The sequence below is a fragment of the Mytilus californianus genome, unplaced genomic scaffold (genome assembly GCF_021869535.1).
Source record: "Mytilus californianus isolate M0D057914Y unplaced genomic scaffold, xbMytCali1.0.p SCAF_5, whole genome shotgun sequence".
NCBI lineage: Eukaryota > Metazoa > Mollusca > Bivalvia > Mytilida > Mytilidae > Mytilus > Mytilus californianus.
The window spans coordinates 116,400,345-116,423,355 of NW_026262701.1; the positions used below are offsets into that span (position 1 = coordinate 116,400,345).

General features: G+C 33.2%; 1 protein-coding gene and 1 long non-coding RNA gene across 2 annotated transcripts in view; both read right to left on the reverse strand.

Annotated features, from left to right (window-relative positions):
* Positions 1-493: 493 nt before the first annotated feature.
* LOC127700766 (uncharacterized) lies at positions 494-3,949 on the reverse strand. The gene is made up of 2 exons (XR_007981707.1): positions 3,479-3,949; positions 494-941 (listed from the first exon to the last, which is right to left on the reverse strand). It is a non-coding gene; the product is annotated as an uncharacterized LOC127700766 (long non-coding RNA).
* An 11,231-nt stretch (positions 3,950-15,180) lies between these two features.
* The window catches only part of LOC127700744 (histone H4 transcription factor-like), a 71,787-nt gene continuing 63,956 nt past the window's right edge, over positions 15,181-23,011 (reverse strand). Inside the window, exons 8-10 of the mRNA XM_052204392.1 lie at positions 20,623-20,758; positions 19,038-19,162; positions 15,181-18,591 (exon numbers count right to left, since the gene is read on the reverse strand). Coding sequence (XP_052060352.1) covers positions 17,889-18,591; positions 19,038-19,162; positions 20,623-20,758 — 964 coding nt within the window. The 3' untranslated portion in view covers positions 15,181-17,888. The remainder of the gene's footprint in view (positions 18,592-19,037; positions 19,163-20,622; positions 20,759-23,011) is intronic.

Here is a 23,011-nt window from a genome sequence, read left to right on the forward strand (position 1 = left end):
ACATGGTTAGATTCAGCATATCAAAGAACCCCATATATTCAATTTTTGTTGAAATCAAACAAAGTTTAATTTTGGACCCCAATTTGGACCAACTTGAAAACTGGGCCAAAAATCAAAAATCTAAATACATGTTTAGATTCAGCATATCAAAGAACCTCATATATTCAATTTTTGCTAAAATCAAACAAAGTTTAATTTTGGACCCTTTGGACCTTAATGTAGACTATTTTGAAAACTGGACCCAAAATTAAAAATCTAAATACACTGTTAGATTCGGCATAACAAATAAATAAATGTGATCAAAGATTTTACAAATCTAATGTGCCATACTGTGCAATTAAAGATTACTTCTTGAAATTTTTCAATATTTGAAATTTGAAAAAAAAATAATATTTGAAGAATAATTCTTTTTAATTTCTGAAATCTGAAATGAGAAAAAATTGACCCCCCACAATTTCTTTTTATCCCCCCCCCCCCCCATTTTTTCCCCAAAAAATTCTTTCCCTCAAGATATGGTCATAATCTCAATTCAAATTTCCAATGGAGTTGGCAACCATAATTACCCATTTAATTTTACCATAGTGCTAACTTAATCTATTTTATAAAAGAATTAAAAATATAGTGTCAAATCTTTCATATAGATTTTTTTGTAAAATAAAATGATGCAACATTTGCAGATATTTTTACTGGTCTTCCTTTATAAATATGCATTTCTTTAAACATAATTTAAAAGCAGTGTAAGGGAAGTAACCAAAACGTTGTATTTGGATTACCTCCCTTACACTGTTTTAAATTATCTTAATTGTTCATTAACCATTACTTTATACATAATTTAAAAGCAGTGTAAGGGAGATAATTTCAATGATGTATTTGATTTATCTCCCTTACACTGCTTTAAATTATGTTTTGTACTAAAGTATTTGTCCATTAACCAGGACAACCTTGTTTTTCCTCCTTTTTTGCCCCTAATTCCTAAACGGTTTGAGCCATAACCCCCCAAAGCAAATCCTAACCATCTCTTTGTGGTATGGAAACTTGTAGTATAATTTCAGAGAGATCCATACACTGTTCCAAAGTTATTGTCTGGAAACTAGAAAATGCTTATTTTTGGCCCCTTTTTGGCCCCTAATTCCTTAACTGTTGGTACCATAACCCCCAAAATCAATCCCAACCTTCCTTTTGTGGTATTTAACCTTATGGTAAAATTTCAAAAAGATCCATTCACTTAAACTAAAGTTAGAGTGCGAAAACCAATGTGTATTCGGACGAAGACGCAGGACGACGACGACGACGACGACGCCAACGTCATACCAATATACGACCACAAAAATTTTTTTGCGGTCGTATAAAAACACGGTTAGATTCGGCATATCAAAGAACCCCAATAATTCAATTTTTGATGAAATCAAACAAAGTTTAATTTTGGACCCTTTTGACCTCAATATGAACCAATTTGATAGCGGACCCACAAATAAAAAATCTAAATACATGGTAAGATTCAGCATATCAAAGAACCCCATATATTCAATTTTTGTTGAAATCAAACAAAGTTTAATTTTGGACCCCAATTTGGACCAACTTGAAAACTGGGCCAAAAATCTAAAATCTAAATACATGTTTAGATTCAGCATATCAAAGAACCCCATATATTCAATTTTTGTTGAAATCAAACAAAGTTTAATTTTGGACCCCAATTTGGACCAACTTGAAAACTGGGCCCATAATCAAAAATCGAAACACATGTTTAGATTCAGCATATCAAAGTACCCCAAGAATTCAATTTTTGTTAAAATCAAACTAAGTTTAATTCTGGACCCTTTGGACCTTAATGTAGACCAATTTAAAAAACGGGACCCAAAATTAAAAATCTAAAAACACGGTTAGATTTGGCATATCAAAGAACCCCAATAATTCAATTTTTGATTAAATCAAACAAAGTTTAATTTTGGACCCTTTTGACCTCAATATGAACCAATTTGATAGCGGGCCCACAAATAAAAAATCTAAATAGATGGTAAGATTCCGCATATCAAAGAACCCCATATATTCAATTTTTGTTGAAATCAAACAAAATTTAATTTTGGACCCCAATTTGGACCAACTTGAAAACTGGGCCAAAAATCTAAAATCTAAATACATGTTTAGATTCAGCATATCAAAAAACCCGATATATTCAATTTTTGTTGAAATCAAACAAAGTTTAATTTTGGACCCCAACTTGGACCAACTTGAAAACTGGGCCCATAATCAAAAATCTAAACACATGTTTAGATTCAGCATATCAAAGTACCCCACGAATTCAATTTTTGTTAAAATCAAACTAAGTTTAATTTTGGACCCTTTGGACCTTAATGTAGACCAATTTAAAAAACGGGACCCAAAATTAAAAATCTAAATACACGGTTAGATTTGGCATATCAAAGAACCCCAATAATTCAATTTTTGATGAAATCAAACAAAGTTTAATTTTGGACCCTTTTGACCTCAATATGAACCAATTTGATAGTGGGGTCCACAAATAAAAAATCTAATTACATGGTTAGATTCAGCATATCAAAGAACCCCATATATTCAATTTTTGTTGAAATCAAACAGTTTAATTTTGGACCCCAATTTGGACCAACTTGAAAACTGGGCTAAAAAATCAAAAATCTAAATACATGTTTAGATTCAGCATATCAAAGAACCCCATATATTCAATTTTTGTTGAAATCAAACAAAGTTTAATTTTGGACCCTTTGGACCTTAATGTAGACCAATTTGAAAACTGGACCCAAAATTAAAAATCTAAATACACGGTTAGATTCGGCATAACAAATAAATAAATGTGGTCAAAGATTTTACAAATCTAATGCGCCATACTGTGCAATTAAAGATTACTTCTTGAAATTTTTCAATATTTGAAATTTGAAAAAAAAAAAATATTTGAAGAATAATTCTTTTTAATTTCTGAAATCTGAAATGAGAAAAAATTGACCCCCCCACAATTTCTTTTTACCCCCCCCCCCCCCCCCCCTTTTTTCCCCAAAAAAATTCTTTCCCTCAAGATATGGTCATAATCTCAATTCAAATTTCCAATGGAGTTTGCAACCATAATTACCCATTTAAATTTACCATAGTGCTAACTTAATCTATTTTATAATAGAATTTAAAATATAGTGTCAAATCTTTCATATGGATTTTTTTGTAAAAAAAAAAGATGCAACATTTGCAGATATTTTTACTGGTCTTCCTTTATAAATATGCATTTCTTTAAACATAATTTAAAAGCAGTGTAAGGGAAGTAACCAAAACGTTGTATTTGGATTACCTCCCTTACACTGTTTTAAATTATCTTAATTGTTCATTAACCATTACTTTATACATAATTTAAAAGCAGTGTAAGGGAGATAATTTCAATGATGTATTTGATTTATCTCCCTTACACTGCTTTAAATTATGTTTTGTACTAAAGTATTTGTCCATTTACCAGGACAACCTTGTTTTTCCCCCTTTTTTGCCCCTAATTCTTAAACGGTTTGAGCCATAACCCCCCAAAGCAAATCCTAACCATCCCTTTGTGGTATGGAAACTTGTAGTATAATTTCAGAGAGATCCATACACCGTTCCACAGTTATTGTCTGGAAACTAGAAAATGCTTATTTTTGGCCCCTTTTTGGCCCCTAATTCCTTAACTGTTGGTACCATAACCCCCAAAATCAATCCCCACCTTCCTTTTGTGGTATTGAACCTTATGGTAAAATTTCACAGAGATCCATTTACTTAAACTAAAGTTAGAGTGCGAAAACTAATGCGTCTTCGGACGACGACGCCGGACGACGACGACGACGCCAACGTCATACCAATATACGACCACAAAAATTTTTTTGCGGTCGTATAAAAATAAGGAGATGCGGTATGATTGCCAATGAGACAACTATCCACCAAAGTTCAAATGAAGTGGATGTAAGCAATTATAGGCATGGTTTATTGACTTTTAAATGTTTGTGATCAGGTAAGTTTAAGGGGAACCCCTTAAAATAAGTCAATGATATTTGAAATGCAGTTGTATCTGCATTATCATATTTCATTTCCATGGAGATTTTTGGCCCTGATCTTCAGTCATGGTTCATTGAATCTTTTGCTTAGTTTTAAAGGGACATTAGCTATCAAATTCATCTTCACCGATTTGACTCAAATTCACTTATTTGATTATAACGTACAAAACGTGTATCCAAATTTCCAAAAAGTCTAAAATAAACAATTAACAATACACGGACAGACTCCATAATATGTATCATCATTTCGTGTGTATTTTTGTCTAGACGTCATCTAATTAACCATCGAGATGACCTCTGAAGACAGCCGACGGTCATATAACCCGATATAAACATAAATATAAATTTAAACAGATAGCGAACACTTGCAATTGGATTTTTCTAGGTCTGTTTGATTCCATATTGTAGGTTAAAAAGTATGTTTAACATCATTTTTACCAGTGTAAGGATGAATTTTTGTGGATGGAATCAGTCAACCAAATGATTCATCCTGGTTTCACTTTCAATGTTGACATTCTTTTCCTTTTAATAGCTGAATACATGTGTAACCCATCTCCAGCTGAGGGGTTAAATTAAAGGTCACATGAATACGGATTCAATGAGGTCGAATTATTCACTTGCAATGAATAATTCATCAGTGAGGTTTCTCATCTTATTTTGACAAAATTGAATTGGCTGCTAAAAGCGAATTAGTATTTCACTATATCACTTTCATTAATGATTAAAAAAAATAAATATATCGTAATTTTTTTTTTAAGTCAATTTAAGGGAAACCACCAATGGTAAGTCAGTGATACTTGGTATGCAGTTGTATCAGCATTTGCACATCACATTTCCATGGAGATTATATAGCTCCACCCCTTCAGTAATGGTCTATTGACTTTGGTCATCATGTTAAATTTTGTGATTATATTATTTCACGGAGATTATATTGGCACCTATGGAAGGGAATTATTTGATATTTGGTCTGCAGCTTGCTAATACTGAGTTGTTGGGCGTTACCAAATTTTACATCTACTGTGCAGCCATTTCCTGTTCCTCTGTAGTTTGAAGTTTCATAACAATCATTGTACATTTGTACAAGGAAAATTTTTATCAAATTACAGTTTTCTTGGCTTCAATGATTTTAGGGAATGATCAGTTATGCTTCAGTGTATATGTTGCCTCAATCAATTGCATGCAGAGACAAATGTCCAGCATGGTAATGGTCTTATTAAAAACATGAGTGCACATGCTTTAAAGTCTTTATTATGAAGGTTTTACTACAAGTATCACACCACTAATCATTATCAATGATCCATGAAAGTGAGAAGGTAAGATGAACCATGCCAGACAGACCTGTACATCTTACAATCATTCCAAACACCAAATATAGTGGTCCTATTGCTTATAGTACTTGAGAAACAGACCAAACCACAATAAAGTGCTGAGCCATGAGCGCATGATACGCCTGTCGCTTTTTCAAAGAATAAATGTCCATAACTCCTCAATGTCATATCAGAAATTTATAAAACACTAAAGGGAGGTTATTTTAATAGATATAAACCAGTCACAAAAGTTTCATGAAAACTACTCACAGCACTTTTAAGTAGTTGTCCGAAAATTGGAAAATTACCCCATTTTTATGAATAAAATCCCACAACTCGGAAACGTAAAATCTATAATTTATAAAATAGATATGAACAATTCACCAAAGTTTCATTCAAATTGGTTAAAGCCTTTTTGAGTTATTGTCCAACATGTTGCAGACGTAGGGATGGACAGACGGACAACGGTATACCATAATACGTCCCTTAAACGGGCGTATAAAACTAAAATTGTCCAATAAACCTTGAAAATGTCATATGAACCCTGCCAGACAGACCTATACACCTATTGGTAGAAGAAGCTGGAGTGCCTAGAGAGAACCACAGACCTTCGGTAAGATAAACTGACAATCCTAGTCAATTAAGATTGGAGGCAAGCCTACCTGCCACATGAGGGATTAGAACTCCCAACCTCAGTGTTGACTGGCTTGTGATATAGTACTTCGACTACTTAAACCACTTGGCCACCAAGGCCCCCTGCCAGACAGACGTGTAAATCAAAACCTTTCAATCATTCCATACATCAAATTCAGTTGACATATTGCTTACAGGACTTGACCATGCAAACTTAAACTTGATCACTGATCCATGGAATAAGGTCAAGGTCAGGTGACCCTGTCTAACCAACATATAGACCTTGGAAGGATCCCATATGCAAAATAGTTATCCTATTACTCATAAGTGAGAAATTCACATGACAAAAAACTCTTAAATATTTTTCAAGCCGTTGCTGAACCATGAAAATGAGGTCAAGGACAATGGACATATGACAGAAGGAAACTTTGTAAAAGGAGGTGTCTGCATACAAGGTATTAAGCATTTAGATCTTAAACCCACTGAAGTATAAAGCTTTATACAAATAGTTAACGCTGTCGCCAGATTGTAATCACTATGTCTCGCATTCTGCAAAAACCATGACCCGACAAAAGATAAGTGGTTGGTGCCTTATATTAAATTTCATGCCTTTATTAATTGGAGACTTTAGTGATGATGGCAGATCGTTTGTATTTAAACTAATTTAAACATTTTTACTCTCCCCCTCTAATGCACTAGTATTATATAGCTGAATGATAGATTCTTAGAGGTGTCATTTACCATCAGTATAATGTTTTTTTTTACTTTATACTGCAACCATTTCATGTAATTCCTTTTTTTATTAACCTCTATGTTCAGTGAGCTTGGTACAAAATAATACCGGTAATTAGCAATTGAATATAAAGATAAGTAACTGAGTGCATGCTGTCACCCCAGGCAGCTGTTTCTACTTGGCTTGTATTAATACCTTTAAAGAAAATAGCATATATCGTATATCGTATATATGTAATGCTATTTCAATAAGTGTTAATAAATCTCTTCATATAACATGATAAAACTCATTAATTTGAATCTTTGATGTTTGAAATTTTAGCCATGTATTGTACTATCTGTCATGATCATGACTTTTATAATTCACTATTCACTTTGTGATATAATACATGTACATTGTATTTTCATGTGCTTGGTTAGAACAGGAACATATATATTGACGGGACTTGACACTACCTGATTGTAGTAGATTTTATCGTCGTGCCATAGTTAATAAAGATACGAAATAGAAACGGATATGTGTTAAAAACGGACTCGCTATTATCCTAATAATTTCTGATACTATCAATAAAATGTCATTCAAACTAGTTTTATAGTGATGCTAGTGTATCAAACTTGTATTCTGTCACTTCAAATTTGTTAAAATCGCAAGCATTTTATCACAGAATTGTGCAGAATGCAAACCAGGTATTAAAAAATGGCGGCCATTGCCGCGATGATTTACAAATTCCCAAACTATTATAAAACACTTCACATCAAATAAATCAAACTTATTTTGGTAATTTTATATGACAAAATATATCTACTAAATGATAAAACTTGTATTTATTTACAATTAGAGTTATGTGGTTTATTTGTTGAGCAGTTCTGATGGTTTTTCAGTCAGACGCTACCAAAATCCGTAAATCTCGGGAAGTCTCGGGGAGTCCGAGATTTTATCAATTTTATACTGAAAAGCGTATCAGGTTAGATATACTGTTCCCAGGTTAGAAATAGTCAGGGGTTTAAATGATGCAGCTACTTATAGATTATCGTTGATCATCTCAACAAGATTGATTTTCTCACTTGAGCCAGTACGGCGAAAGTGAGAAAAACAATCGAGTTGAGATGACCAATGATAATCTGTTTATCGCTATTTTACCTATGAAGACGTCGTGCCTCCTTAAGTTTCTAGCGATTATTTTTCATATCACTCTACTGTGCTGAGAAAGGAAATTATCAGTCAGTAAGATTAAAGGAAAATTTCGTAAAATAGCGATAATTTCCTTTCTCGGCACAGTAGAGTAATATGAAAAATTATCGCTAGAAACTAAGGGCGCACGTGCCGTTGTCAATGACATTAACAACGTCGTCATAGGTAAAATAGCAATAAACAGATTATTATTGGTCATCTCAACATGATTTCTTTTCTCACTTTCGCTGTACCGGCTCAAGCAAGAAAATCAATCTCTTTGAGATGACCAACGATAATCTATAATTATCAGTCAGCAAGATCAAACGAATATTTTGTAAAATAGCGATAAATATTAATAATTCAAAGATATACTAGTACACCCAATCCAAAGTTACACATTTGTTTTATAATAAAAAAACTTTCTTATTATTTGCAATAGTTACAAGAATATTATGAGAAATATCTGGCAAATTACCTTTTTTTTTCAAATCCAGATCGAAAATAAAAAAAAAAAAAAAAGATTCTCCATCCATATCATAATAAAGCCTACTTAGCCTTCTAATCTGTTAGCTTTCTTGTTAGAATTGTTTTACATTTGTCACGTCAGGGCCTTTTCTAGTTTGCTATGCGGTATTGGTTCTGCTCATTGTTGAAGGCCATACAGTGACCAATAGTTGCTTACTTCTATGTCACTTGGTCTATGGTTGAGTCGTCTCATTGGTGATCATTCCACATCTTCCTATTTTTTGTCGAGCCTTCGACTTTAGTCGAAAAAGCGAGACATAGCGATCCTACATTCCGTCGGCGTCGTCGTCGTCGTCGTTGGCGGCGTCCACAAATATTCACTCTGTGGTTAAAGTTTTTGAAATTTTAATAACTTTCTTAAACTATCCTGGATTTCTACCAAACTTGGACAGAAGCTTGTTTATGATCACAAGATAGCATCCAGAAGTAAATTTTGTAAAAATAAAATTCCATTTTTTCCATATTTTACTTATAAATGGACTTAGTTTTTCTGCCGGGAAATATTACATTCACTCTGTGGTTAAAGTTTTTAAAATTTCAATAACTTTCTTAAACTGTCCTGGGTTTGTACCAAACTTAGACAGAAGCTTGTTTATGATCATAAGATAGTATCTAGAAGGAAATTTTGTAAAAAAATAAATCCATTTTTTCCTTATTTTACTTTTAAATGGACTTAGATTATCTGCCAGGAAACAACACATTCACTCTGTGGTTAAAGTTTTTAAAATTTTAATAACTTTCTTATACTATTTTGGATTTATACCAAACTTGGACAGAAGCTTGTTTATGATCATAAGATAGCATCCAGAAGTAAATTTTGTAAAAATAAAATTCCATTTTTTCCATATTTTACTTATAAATGGACTTAGTTTTTCTGCCGGGAAATATTACATTCACTCTGTGGTTAAAGTTTTTAAAATTTTAATAACTTTCTTAAACTGTCCTGGGTTTGTACCAAACTTGGACAGAAGCTTGTTTATGATCATAAGATAGTATCTAGAAGGAAATTTTGTTTTCTTCCAGTTAACATTACATTCAGTCTGCAGTTAAAGTTTTTGAACATTTATTAGATTCATAAACTATCCTGGATTTTTACCAAACTTGGACAGAAGCTTCTTACAATCAAAAGATAGTATCAAGAGGAATATTTTTATTGATTTACTTCCTCATTTTTGTTGAGCCTGCGATTAACAGAAAAAGTAGGCGAGACACTGGGTTCCGCGGAACCCTTACAAATTTTTATATTAACATGCTTAAATTTCATCTAGGACCTTTTTTGGATTATTGACTTTGTAATCTTCTTACAAAGTCTTTAGTGAAACTTAATGCTAGAGCATTTTCTAACAATCTATTAAAGCTTTTACCAAAATCTAAAGGCTCCAACTATGTATTGGAATAGAGACCTTCAAGTTTTTGATTTATAATATATCTCCATCAAGAAAATGTTCAACTCTGAATATTTGAGTTATGCTGACTAGTGCAAAAGACAACCTTAAACCATGCAACTCATGATTTTTTGGACTTAATGTCATGGTTATGAAGCAAGAAAACAATGATGGAAGCTGTTATAATTGTTTTTCATTGATACTAGTATCTTAAAACAGGCCTTTAACTTTCAATTGTATTGTTTCACATTATGTTATATTGGACATTTTATAGCTTGCAATATGGGTTTTGCTCATTGTTGAAGGCCATACCTGTAAATGTTTACCACCTTGTCCTTTGGTATTTTGGTTGAAGGTAGTCTCATTGGCATTCAAACTGCATCTCTTTATTTTAAGCTCTCCTGGCCCAAAGGGCCAAGTGAGGTTTTCTCATCAGTTTGCATCCATTAACCATTACGAAAATCTTCTCAATTGAAACTACTGGGCCAATTGGAACCAATCTTATCATAATTGGGGTATCTATAGCTTGTTATAAAAAAAAAAGTGTCTGATGATCCTGCCTGCCAACCAACATGGGAGACAAGGCTCAAAATAGAACAAAGGGGCAAAATGAAGTTTTGTCTATTATCTTGTAAACTGCCTAAGTTATTGGTTTGTTCTATTAGGTGCTCAGTGATCCAGTATTCTAATAATTCTTTAATCTACATGTTGAAACCAAATCTGACCAGGGAAATTAACCAATCACCTTATAAAAACACTTGAAGGTCATGCTACAATCCAAACTGACCAGAAATAGAATTCATGATCTCTAACACATGAAAGATTACTTGAGATGAAGCTTAGCTAAGGAAAAAGCAAATCTTTTCGATAAAAATTGGCCAAGGGTACAGTCCATGAACTTAACACATCAGTTAACAAGCATTCTGAGAGTATTGCATGGCAATACATAGTCCCCTACCGGGTAAAAATTCATTTTACTGTAACAAAATGCTAACTTGTTCTATAACTTGTCATGGTGTAAACAAAAAGTAAATATGATATGTCAATATCTTCAAGCATGACTAAAAACAGTGTGGAAAACTGATTATATGAGTGAAAAAAACATTAGATATGATTAATAGTTCTCTAAAATTAGATATGATGTAATACAGTGTATATCTATTTTCAAATTATAATCAAATATAATTAATAGTTCCAAATATTTGTTCTTTCATTTGTTACAAACTAATATAGATTTGTAACTTATCTATGTCAACAACATTTATCTACACAATGTAATGTATTGAAATATATACATTAATAAAAATAGATTATTATCATAATTTTTTTTTTATATCTATAAAATTGAGAATGGAAATGGGGAATGTGTTAAAGAGACAACAACCCGACCATAGATCAGACAACAGCCGAAGGCCACCAATGGGTCTTCAATGCAGCGAGAAACTCCCGCACCCGGAGGCGTCCTTCAGCTGGCCCCTAAACAAATATGTATACTAGTTCAGTGATAATGGACGCCATACTAAACTCCAAATTATACACAAGAAACTAAAATTAAAAATGATACAAGACTAACAAAGGCCAGAGGCTCCTGACTTGGGACAGGCGCAAAAAAGCGGCGGGGTTAAACATGTTTTTTGAGATCTCAACCCTCCCCCTATACCTCTAGCCAATGTAGAAAAAACAAACGTACAACAGTACGCACAGTAAAACACAGTTCAAGAGAAGTCCGAGTCAGATGTCAGAATAGGAAACAAAAGAAAATAAACAAAATGACAATAATACATAAATAACAACAGACTACTAGCAGTTACTGACATGCCAGCTCCAGACCTCAATTAAACTGATTGAAAGATTATAGCATTCAGAAAATTAGTTTATACTAAATAACAAACAAACCTGCCAAAAAATTCTTCAAATAATTTAACAAAGAATGCCTTTTAAAAAATGAGTTATCTCCCTTTGTACAGAAATATGGTTTAACAAAGTACTCTAACATTATGGTCCATAACTTCGTCGGTAGGGGACTAATTATGAGAGTTTTCTGTCTTAGAAGATTTGCATTCTTAAAGTGTGATTGTGGTACAATTTAGAAGAAAAATGGTCAAAGTCCCATTACTCCTGTAAAAATGGTCAAAGTCCCATTACTCCTGTAAAAATGGTCAAAGTCCCATTACTCATGTAAAATGGCAGTATAATATGGTCAACAACACATGATGGCAAACAATCATACAAAGTACAAGATCTATCTGTCAAATGGTTTCAGAGGAGTTGTGTACACAAAATTTAACTGTTAAATATATGAAAATTAATTCAAACTGATGAGTGCTGATACGGCGTAAAACAATCAGCAATCAAACTGATGATATAGCATGGAAAAAGACAACAACTAATCCTACCAAGTATTAAACCCTTTCTGTCTCTGAGTATTTATGTGCTTCAGACGGACCATTGCCATATCCCCAGCTGGGGACAATCTTGTATCAAACCTGGGCATGGAATAGCCCATGACTTAAACACTTGTATTTGGATTTGATGGTTCCTACAGGTTTGTAATAGGAATTTTACTCATTAATTTAATAATAACAAGAATGCATGTTTTGGCTAGATTTTTATAGTTTGTTCTTATGTTGTACAGTTACTGTCCCAGGTTATAGGGGGAGGATTGGCGCTTCAAACTAGTTTAACCCTGCCGCATTCTGTATGTGCCTGTCCCAAGTCAGGAGTCTGTAATTCAGTGGTTGTCCTTTGTTGCTGTTTATCATATTTGTTTTTCGTTCATCATTTTGTACTTAAATCAGGCCATTAGTTTTCTTGTTTGAATTGTTTTATATTTGTCATTTCGGGGCCTTTTATAGCTGTCTATGCAGTAAGGGTTTTACTCATTGTTGAAGGCTGTACGGTGACCTATAGTTGTTAATTTCTGTGTCATTTGGTCTCTTGTGTAGGGTTGTCTCATTGACAATCATACCACATCTTCTTATTTTTATGTATAAGCATACCCCATCTCATAGTTAATAAAATGCTCCGCAGGGCGCAGCTTGATACGACCGCAGAGGTCGAACCCTGAACAGTTGGGGCAAGTATGGACACAACATTCAAGCTTGTTACAGATCTGAATTTGGATTGTGATTAAATATTTGAAACAGCATAGGTTACTGACACAGAATGAATGTGGTCTAAGAACTTAAAAATTTTAAATTGGACATTCACCTATTATGGTCCAATATCCAAAATCTAAATACATGGTTAGATTCAGCATATCAAAGAACCCCAAGAATTCAATTTTTGTTGAAATCAAACAGTTTAATTTTGGACCCCGATTTGGACCAACTTGAAAACTGGGCCCATAATCAAAAATCTAAATACATGTTTAGATTCAGCATATCAAAGAACCCTAAGAATTCAATTTTTGTTAAAATCAAACTAAGTTTAATTGTGGACCCTTTGGACCTTAATGAAGACCAATTTGAAAACGGAACCAAAAATTAAGAATCTAAATACACGGTTAGATTCGGCATATCAAAGAACCCCAATAATTCAATTTTTGATGAAATCAAACAAAGTTTAATTTTGGACCCTTTGGACCTCAATGTGGACCAATTTAAAAACGGGGCCCACAATCCAAAAACTTAATACACGGTTAGATTCTGCATATTAAAGAACCCCAAGAATTCAAGAATAAAACCCCAATGGCCATTGAAATTGGTCAAGAAATAAGCAATTTATACGAAGTATCTTCTTTTGCACAATACTGTGCAATTAAATATTTCTTGCTATTGCGCAATACTGTACAATTGACAATTTCTTGCTATTGTGCAATATTGCGCTATTGGATATTTCTTGCTATTGCGCAATACTGTGCAATTGAAGATTTCTTGCTATTGCGCAATACTGTGCAAGTGAAGATTTCTTGCTATTGTGCAATACTGTGCAATTGAAAATTTCTTGCTATTGCACAATACTTATTATATAATAATTTACACATCCTGTTTGGTGTGTATCTCCTACCATATCATTATTATTTGCTTTTAAATATAAATCAGAAATAACCAACTTAAAATGGAAAATTTTAAAAGAAAAAAAAAGGAAAAAAAAAATCCCCCCCCCCCAAATTTTTTGAACCCCCTTATGATTCATCACCCCCAAACTCAATCCCAGCCTTCCCTTTGTGGTATGGTACCTTGCAGTACAATTGCAGAGAGATCCATACACTTGAACACAAGTAATTGTCTGAAAACTAGAAAAATGCTATTTTTGGTCCCTTATTCCTAAACGTTTTGGCCAATTACCCCCAAACTCAATTCCAGCTTTCCCTTTTTGATATGGAATCTTGTAGTTCAATTTCAGAAAGATCCATACACTTACACACAAGTTATCATCATGAAACTAGAAAAATGCTTGTTTTATTTTGCCCCTTTTTTGGCCCCTAATTCCTAAAATTTTGAGGCAATTACCCCCAAAATCAATCCCAGCATTCCCTTTGTGATATGGAACCTTGTGGTACAATGTCAGAGAGATCCATACACTTACACACAAGTTATGTCTGGAAGTTACAAAAATGCTTATTTTTGGCCCCTAATTCCTTAACTGTTGGTACCATAAACCCCAAAATCAATCCCAACCTTCCTTTTGTGGTATTGAACCTTATGGTAAAATTTCATGGAGATCCATTCACTTAAACTAAAGTTAGAGTGCGAAAACCAATGTGTCTTCGGACAACGACGACGACGACGCCAACGTCATAGCAATATACAACCAAAAAATTTTTAATTTTTGCGGTCGTATAAAAACAGGAAATAGATGACAAATGATACAAGCTCTCACACGTTACAACTCACCACTGCTAACCAACTATGTAGTCATTCTGTTTAGCTTAGTAGTACTGGAGAAATGTGTGAGCAAAACTTTTAAATTCATTCAACATTTTTATGATATTTTATGATATAAATTGGTAAACAAGAAGTAGATACTGTAATTTCAGAATTATTGTGAGGTTTTATTAATGGGAATAATGCGACTGGGTAGGCACGCAATAATAAGAACTCGCATTCATAAATTTGATACATAAATCTTTATATATATTTTTCTTAAATTGCAATAATTAATCTTGCAGTTTTGTCAATTCTTCAAAAATCACAATAATTTCTGAATTTACAGTATCTGACAGATATGAAAAGTGCTCTCACATTAGAACTCACTAATGTCAAGCTGCTGCCAAATATGAAGTCATTCTGTTCATAAGTATTGGAGAAAAGGGACTAAAATATTTAATAGACCAACTAATAGAGTTGAATGCAATATAAATACCTCTTCTAGATTTGGGGTATAAAAATAATGTCACTGTAAATATTTTAGATGGTGTACAGATTCTTTGTTTATGCAACAAAACCAAGTTATTTTTATTAACAAAACACATGTACAAATGTTAACAAGTTAATGTACACAAAATACCAATCCTGTGAACACTGAATGTTTACATATTACAAGTACTAGTTCAGTATATGTACTAATTCCTTCAGTAAGATAATTCATAGAAATGTCTTATTGAAAAATACAATGTACTGAATTAATTTACACCAAATAAAAGAGAAAGTTCCTCAACACTTTTGTAAAATAAACATCAATCTTCTACAAGATCTTGTTAATAAAAGCCTTTAATGTAATTGTCATTACAATTGACAAGAATTGTAGGTGTGAGGGTGCTAATAATACAATGTTCAATATAAATTACATTTAAATGAGACACAACAGAAGTGGATTTAGGGGGCCCAGGCCCCCCCCCCCTTTTGTGGGAAAAATTTGGTTGATTATATAGGGAATCACTGAAGCATGACTGGAGTGGGCCCCCTCTTAGGCAGTCAGTGGGCCCCCTCTTAGGCAGTCAGTGGGCCCCCACTTATGAAAATTTCTGGATCCTCCACTGCACAACTCCTGTAAAAATAATAGATCAGCACTGATTTTCAAAATCACCCAAGACATTGCTGATATAAACCTATGATATAAATTTCATAACAATCTTAAAAGAAATGTAGGTGTGAGAATGCTTAAAATGCAATATTCTATAAACAGTTAACTCTCGTTGTCTTGAACTCGGTTGACTCAAAATTTCGGATGAGTCGAAGTTTTCTCGTGGTCCGGAACTTTGTTCCATATAAATATATGTATTTCGACTCCTGATGAGTCGAGATTGAATGAGTCGAAATTTCGGTTGACTCGAACTAAATTTATGGTCCCAAGGTTAACAAAACCATTCAAAATTCATTATTTATCTAGAATCAAAACACATATGTCAAAACATGACCTTGGGGATTTAAATGGATTGAAGAGTTAATCTGACAATACACATGTAATTAAATTTCCGGTCATTGACCACTGTATTGATTTATGACATGCTTTTTCCACGAGTGTTTATTTAAGATTCTTTGATCACCATGATAAATAATTAGTGATACATTGTTATAGTTTATGAAAAATTATTTAAAATGTTTTAAAAACAATTAATCGTAATCATACACTAATGAGCTTGGCTGTGTATAAAGTGGGGATTAAGACTTCCGTTGGTGATCAACCCAAAACTACTCAATCAGCGTCTTTATTTTTTTTTTTTTTTATTTTCTCTTGCAGAAAAATATTTTAATGAAAGAAAATTAAAAGAAATCTAAATTTTCTAAAATCTCTTGTATACGAGAATGAACAATTTTGTCAACTTTAAATAACGCTAAGATCGATTGGATTGATTGATTGATTGATTGTTAGTGTTTTAACGCCACTTTTAAGCGCCACTTTTGGGCTATTTCGTGGCAGCCAGTTTTTATTGGCGGAGGAAGCCGGAGTGCCCGGAGAAAACCACCGACCTTCGATAGGAAAACTGATAATCATAGTCAATTAAGATTGGAGTTGAGTGCACCCACACGAGCGGGGTTCGAACTCACAACCTCAGTGTTGACTGGCTAGTGATTACAGTAGTAGAACTACTTAGACCACTTGGCCACCGAGGCCCCGGTAAGATCGATTGGAAATTACTCTCAACCGGCTAAAAGCCAAAGGGACAAATTGTAACTGTACAAAGAAATAAATAAGAGACATAAAATGTTATTATAATATTAAAAGACCATAACAAACAAAAACATCGATCTGAAACCAAAATATCGATCCCCTTCCCATCCGGATTTATTTTAGCCTTACCAAGCTAAGCAAGATTTATGTCCCTTGGACTGTCAGACTTCCGGTTTTCGTTTGAGTCGAACTACGGGTATCTCGAAATATTTCTCTGGTCCGGCTGACTTCGAGATAACGAGAATCGACTGTAATTAATATTCAAAGGGGCATAACTCTTTTTTGGAAGATGATCAGCACTGATTTTCAAACTTGTCAGAGGCATTGCTGATATGAACCTTTGATATAAATTTCATAAATATCTGGCTAGAATTATAGACTTGAGAGAGATTACAATGCAATTTTTCATATAATTTATATATTCAAGGGCATAACTCCTTTAAAAATAGTTGTTTAGCACTGATTTTCCAACTTGTCTGAGACATTGCTGATATAAACCTTTGATATTATTTCATAAAAAATCTGGTAAGAATTGTACACATGAGAGTGCTTATAAGACTAGATGGACAGACAAACAGACAGACAGCTGGACACACAGTATTGTTAAGACCCCCTGCAATGCATCACACAGGGGACAATTATGGGTTTTAAGGATATAAAGCATCAGTTTGTAAAGATATAAGTTCATCTTTGTATAAAAAATTTTGGATTCAATTCTTCTTACCCAATTTAATTGTCAAAATTTATTTAATTTTTGTTTTTATCTAAATATCAAACAAAGGCATATTTAAAACTGAAACTAACAAACTAATAAGTCTTTCTACAAGTGTCGAAAATATATCTACATTTTGCATTACAATTTCAAATTGTAAAAAGGCTTAGAAATTAGGTAACAAAATAATAATTCAATCAATAAAGCCACTAAAGTTTGTTGACATACATATAAACTGGCCATATATTTTTCACCATCTTCTGTTTTAGGATTTAAAGCACATTAACAAATTACAGAGCACCAATAAATAAATAAACTGATTTGAAATCATAATTCCTCACTCTGGTCAGCCCCACCAGGTAACGTTATAGCAACATCACTTAACATTTCTAAATTATAGGTCATGTGTTTCTCTTTCTTCTTTTTTGTTGTTGATAAATCAACAACTTGAAATCCACCCTCTGGGGCCTCTACTATAGTCACATTTATCTCCCTTGGTTGTCCACTTCCATCTAAATCTGTTAAAGTTGCTATGTGTGAATTTTCAGATGATTGAGTCACCATGGAAACAATATTTCCTATGTCACAGACATTTGCTGATGGATGAGGTATCATGCTCACTATACTTCCGACATCACAACTTTTTTCTGATGGTTGAGTTACAATAGTAATGGTGCTTCCAATATCACTTGTTTTTTCTGATGGTTGATTAACCATGTTGACAATATTTCCTATATCACAAATCTGATGTCCTTGTAAATCTGTGGTTTTAATTACATATCCCGTAGATTCATCTCCCGTTGCTATAGTAACAACATCAGACGGAGGATTTGTGTCATCCATTTCCATGTCCGTATCATCATTGCAGATCATTTCAGAACTTTGATCATGTACGACAACATATTTGTCCTGGTTTTCATTGACGTCTTTTGATTCACTGCCATCTGTTGAGTCCTGGTTTTGACTAAGTTGCATACTTTCATAACGTACTGTCTGTAATCTTAAGTATCCATCTTCATGCATTTTATACCTGGTAAACAAAAAATAGATTATGCTTGTTTATAAAGTTACATTTAAAGAACAAATAAGAATAATCAAAACAAAGCGGGTTATTTTTGCAGGGTGTAAATTTTCGCTGATAGAACAAAATTGCCAAACTAAATTCCGCCAATTTAAAAGTGCACATGCAATGGTATTGTAGAAAAGTTTTGAATACTCCAAAATAAATACCGCCAAAATATTTTCTTATTCAATAAAAATCGTGAAATTTTACACCAGCGATAATAACACGCTATATGGTATATTTTGCTAGAAACATGCCAGACAGACACCTCGTATTGATTTATAAACCAGCTTTTTTGCCTTTTAAAATATAAAGCTTAATACACTTTGCTAATGATGGTGCCAACAGGTCAGCATCCGCTTATTATAAGGCAAAAACTACTAACATTTTACACATTCATTGAATATAAATACCTAAATCTAGAATGACCAGATGGCCATTTAAATTTGTGTTTCTTCTTCAGATGTACTGTTAGTTTAGAACCTCTGGTGAATACTGACGAACAAACATGGCAGGCATAGTTCTGTGTAGCTACATCCTGCAACAGAAAGTATCAAAGACAATTAATACATCTGGAGGAGTAAAGGCTTTATGAAGATTCTATTATTAACCTGGTATCAATGTATAGCATTTACTAATGTTTTTCTATTTTTCAGTCATTTGTCTTTTTTGCATATCTTGTATAGCTGACCATTTTTGCATTAACAGTTTCTTTCTATAATTATTTTCACAATAATAAGTAAAAACTTTAAAATTAGTCAAAAATCATCATTCAAGGGCAACAACTCCTAAAATAAGTCAATTGGTAGTTTCAGTCAATTTGGTTGGTTTTTTTTTTAAATCAAAGCTGCTTACAGTTTCTATCTATCATATACATTTCACAATAAAAAGGTAGAAACACAAGAAATATATTTTCAATCTATGGTACTCAACATATAATCTCTACATTTGAGTTAATGTGGTTTATTAAAGTGGTATAGATTCTTCTATTTAACATTTCAACTTCCAGTGAAAAGGGAAAATGGAAATTAAGCCTTTTCTTAGAATTATCCTACATAACTACATAAATGTCTAATACTTACCGTATTAACTAATTATACCAAGCAAACATTTACACATTTCCTTGCCAACATCTAGATGCAGGCAAAGTATATAAATGTGCACAATATATTGTTTACGAGTTTTCATTACTCCTCAATACCAACTATTAAACATAGAAATATAGAAATCAGGAGATGTGAAATACTTGAAATGTCCATTATTAATAAAGTTGAGGGTCTTATAGTTGCTATAACATTTTGAACCTACCTGATGTTTTTCATGGTCTTGTGAGTTTCTGTCTGACCTATGAACCTACCTGACGTTTTTCATGGTCTTGTGAGTTTCTGTCTGACCTATGAACCTACCTGATATTTTTCATGGTCTTGTGAGTTTCTGTCTGACCTATGAACCTACCGGACGTTTTTCATGGTCTTGTGAGTTTCTGTCTGACCTATGAACCTACCTGATATTTTTCATGGTCATGTGAGTTTCTGCCTGACTTGTTAATCACCTGATGTTTTTCATGGTCTTGTGAGTTTCTGCCTGACTTGTGAACCTACCTGACGTTTTTCATGGTCTTGTATCTGTCTGACTTGTGAACGAATCTGATGTTTTTCAGGGGCTTGTGAGTTTCTGTCTGACTTATGAACCTACCTGGTGTTTTTCAGGAGCTTGTGAGTTTCTGTCTGACTTGTTAACCTACCTGACGTTTTTTCAGGAGCTTGTGAGTTTCTGTCTGACTTGTGAACGAATCTGATGTTTTTCAGGGGCTTGTGAGTTTCTGTCTGACTTAGAATCATGCTTATGAACCTACTTGATGTTTTTCAGGGCTTGTGAGTTCTAGACTTATGAACCTACCTAATGGTTTTTCAGGGGCTTGTGAGTTTCTGTCTGACTTATGAACCTACCTGATGTTTTTCAGGGGCTTTTGAGTTTCTGTCTGACCTATGAACCTACCTGATGTTTTCGTTTGAAGTGATTGGTAAGACTAGCAAAGGACCTTGTTACATAATTACAAGATGCAAAATGACAAGTGAATGGAGCTTCGGTGTGGGTTTCTGAATGCTTTCTTAGATCCGAGAATGTCTTGGCACTGAAAAATAAAAAATGCATCATATTTCATTAAAATCAGTAAATGAACACAATGGAATTGAATAACAGACAAAACCTATAAACATAATTTCCCATAACAAGATCGAAAATATAGACAAGACATCAAATATAGACAATCATTTGTCACCCTATGAGTAATGAAATCAGATGAACAAATGGGTATTGAAAATCAGTAATTTTTTACCATTTATTATTGGGCTAGTTGGAACATTTGACAAAAGTGCCAGTTTAATTATTAGGATTTCAGGAAATGCTGCACACATATAAAGCTATGAAATTTTAAAATGCCAGTTTTTATTTTTGAAAAACCTGTCCCGTACCAAATTTCACAATCAAAGAGCTGAAAGCTCTAAGTAAAAATGACGCCATTGTCTCTCATATTGGGATATTTTTGATGCAAGTCTTGATTTTTACTTAATTTACCTACTGAATCTTAGGCGACGTTTCAGTTTATGGTAGATAGGGTGACTGATAGAATAGATATGAATTGTTTCCACAATCTATAGCATTTTTATTTGCTTGTCAAGATATATATATATATATGTGTGTGAAGTGAAAATAACTACTAGTTGTTCTGCTGTACAAAGAAATAGCTCAAGACTACCTGAACAATCTACAACATTCAAAGTAATATGTGAATTTGTTTCCCTTATTTGTAGAATTATTTAACAAAATGATTATGAAGAGCCTGTAGTAAGAAAGCTCTTATACCCAACAGAGTCCTTATTCAAGAGATAAGTTACAGGTGACCTAGTGACATAATCACATTGTTATTTCAGTTACCTAAACATGATCAATTTCTGTAGATTTAGACAATAGTATTGTTATACTAGTTTCACAATTACAAACAAAGTGACACCATTTATACAACTTAATTTCATTGTGAAGAGCCTGTAGTAAGCAAGCTTACACTGAAATCTTAAAATGACAACATAAATTATTGCAAAATTATTTTTTTTTAAATGATTTAATGTTTAGTACCGTAGTCATTTATTTCAAATAATTGACCCGTAATAAAATAAGGAGATGGGGTGTGATTGCCAATGAGATAACAGTCTGATGTACTATCTACCAGAGTCCAAATAATGTGGCTGTTGGCAGTTATAAGTCACTTTCAGATAGACCTCAACAATGTACCAAACCGGTTTATTGTTTTCAGGTACCACAGGAAAAAGAGGAGTTGTGGCCAGATGCAGCCAGGTGCTGCCAGGATTTAAAACTATTAGAATTACACAGTTTTGTCTGCATTCAGGGAAAATTTCATGGTGTATATTAGATGAACCTTAAAAGTGGATTATCAGATTATTGGTCACAGGAATACTAAAGTGATTGCTGACTTTTCAAATATAAAAATATGCACAAAGAAGGAAATATATCTGATTCCTTGTGAAAATTAAAAGATAGAACATTGCACTTTAATTGATTTGGTAATTTAATTTCAAGAATGACAACATGTCCTGATCTGTTACCATAAGTGTAAAATTTGTTCATTAGCTACTGTTTATTATGTTTATGGTTGAACTGTATCTTTGAAATTTGTCAATCAGTCATGATTTACTTCTTAAGCTGTGTAAGAACCTTCTTGTAATTGAAAATTGGTCTGCCATGATCACGATTTCGACAATATTCTGAGTTCCTAACAAGTTCAAAATTTAGCACATTTGCAGTTTACAATACCCAAAGATCAGGAGAAACAACTATTTTGATTGGCTGATCACAGTTGTCTCCCTAGGGAAAAGTTTGAGCAAAGTTCAAAATTGAGAACAGTAGAATTTAACAAAATCGTGGTTTAGAGGTTTTTACACGATCACAATCGTGCAATCGTGACAAGGGGTCAAAATCGAGTATTTCACGCCTGAATCGTGCAAGTTGGCAGGTATTACAGGATAAGAAATTAAAGAATGAAAATTACAAATTTAATTCTGTTCCAGTTGTATTTCCAACAATATGATTGAAAATTGTCCGACGGTCACGAAGGTTAATGACCACCATTTTGTCCACAACAAGACATATTGAAGGGAGACAACACCATCTGTTATATTTAAAAAAATGTACATTTGCAACGCTGGAGTTGTCTTTCTTTTACCAATGTATGAGCAACTAACATTCACTTTAAGTATGTAAAATACGGAACCGAGTTCCGAATGCGGGTTGGAAGTCTGGTCAATGGTAAAAGAAAATTGACTGCGTCATTTTCTAATAATAAAAACATCACATAAATCATTGAATTTAC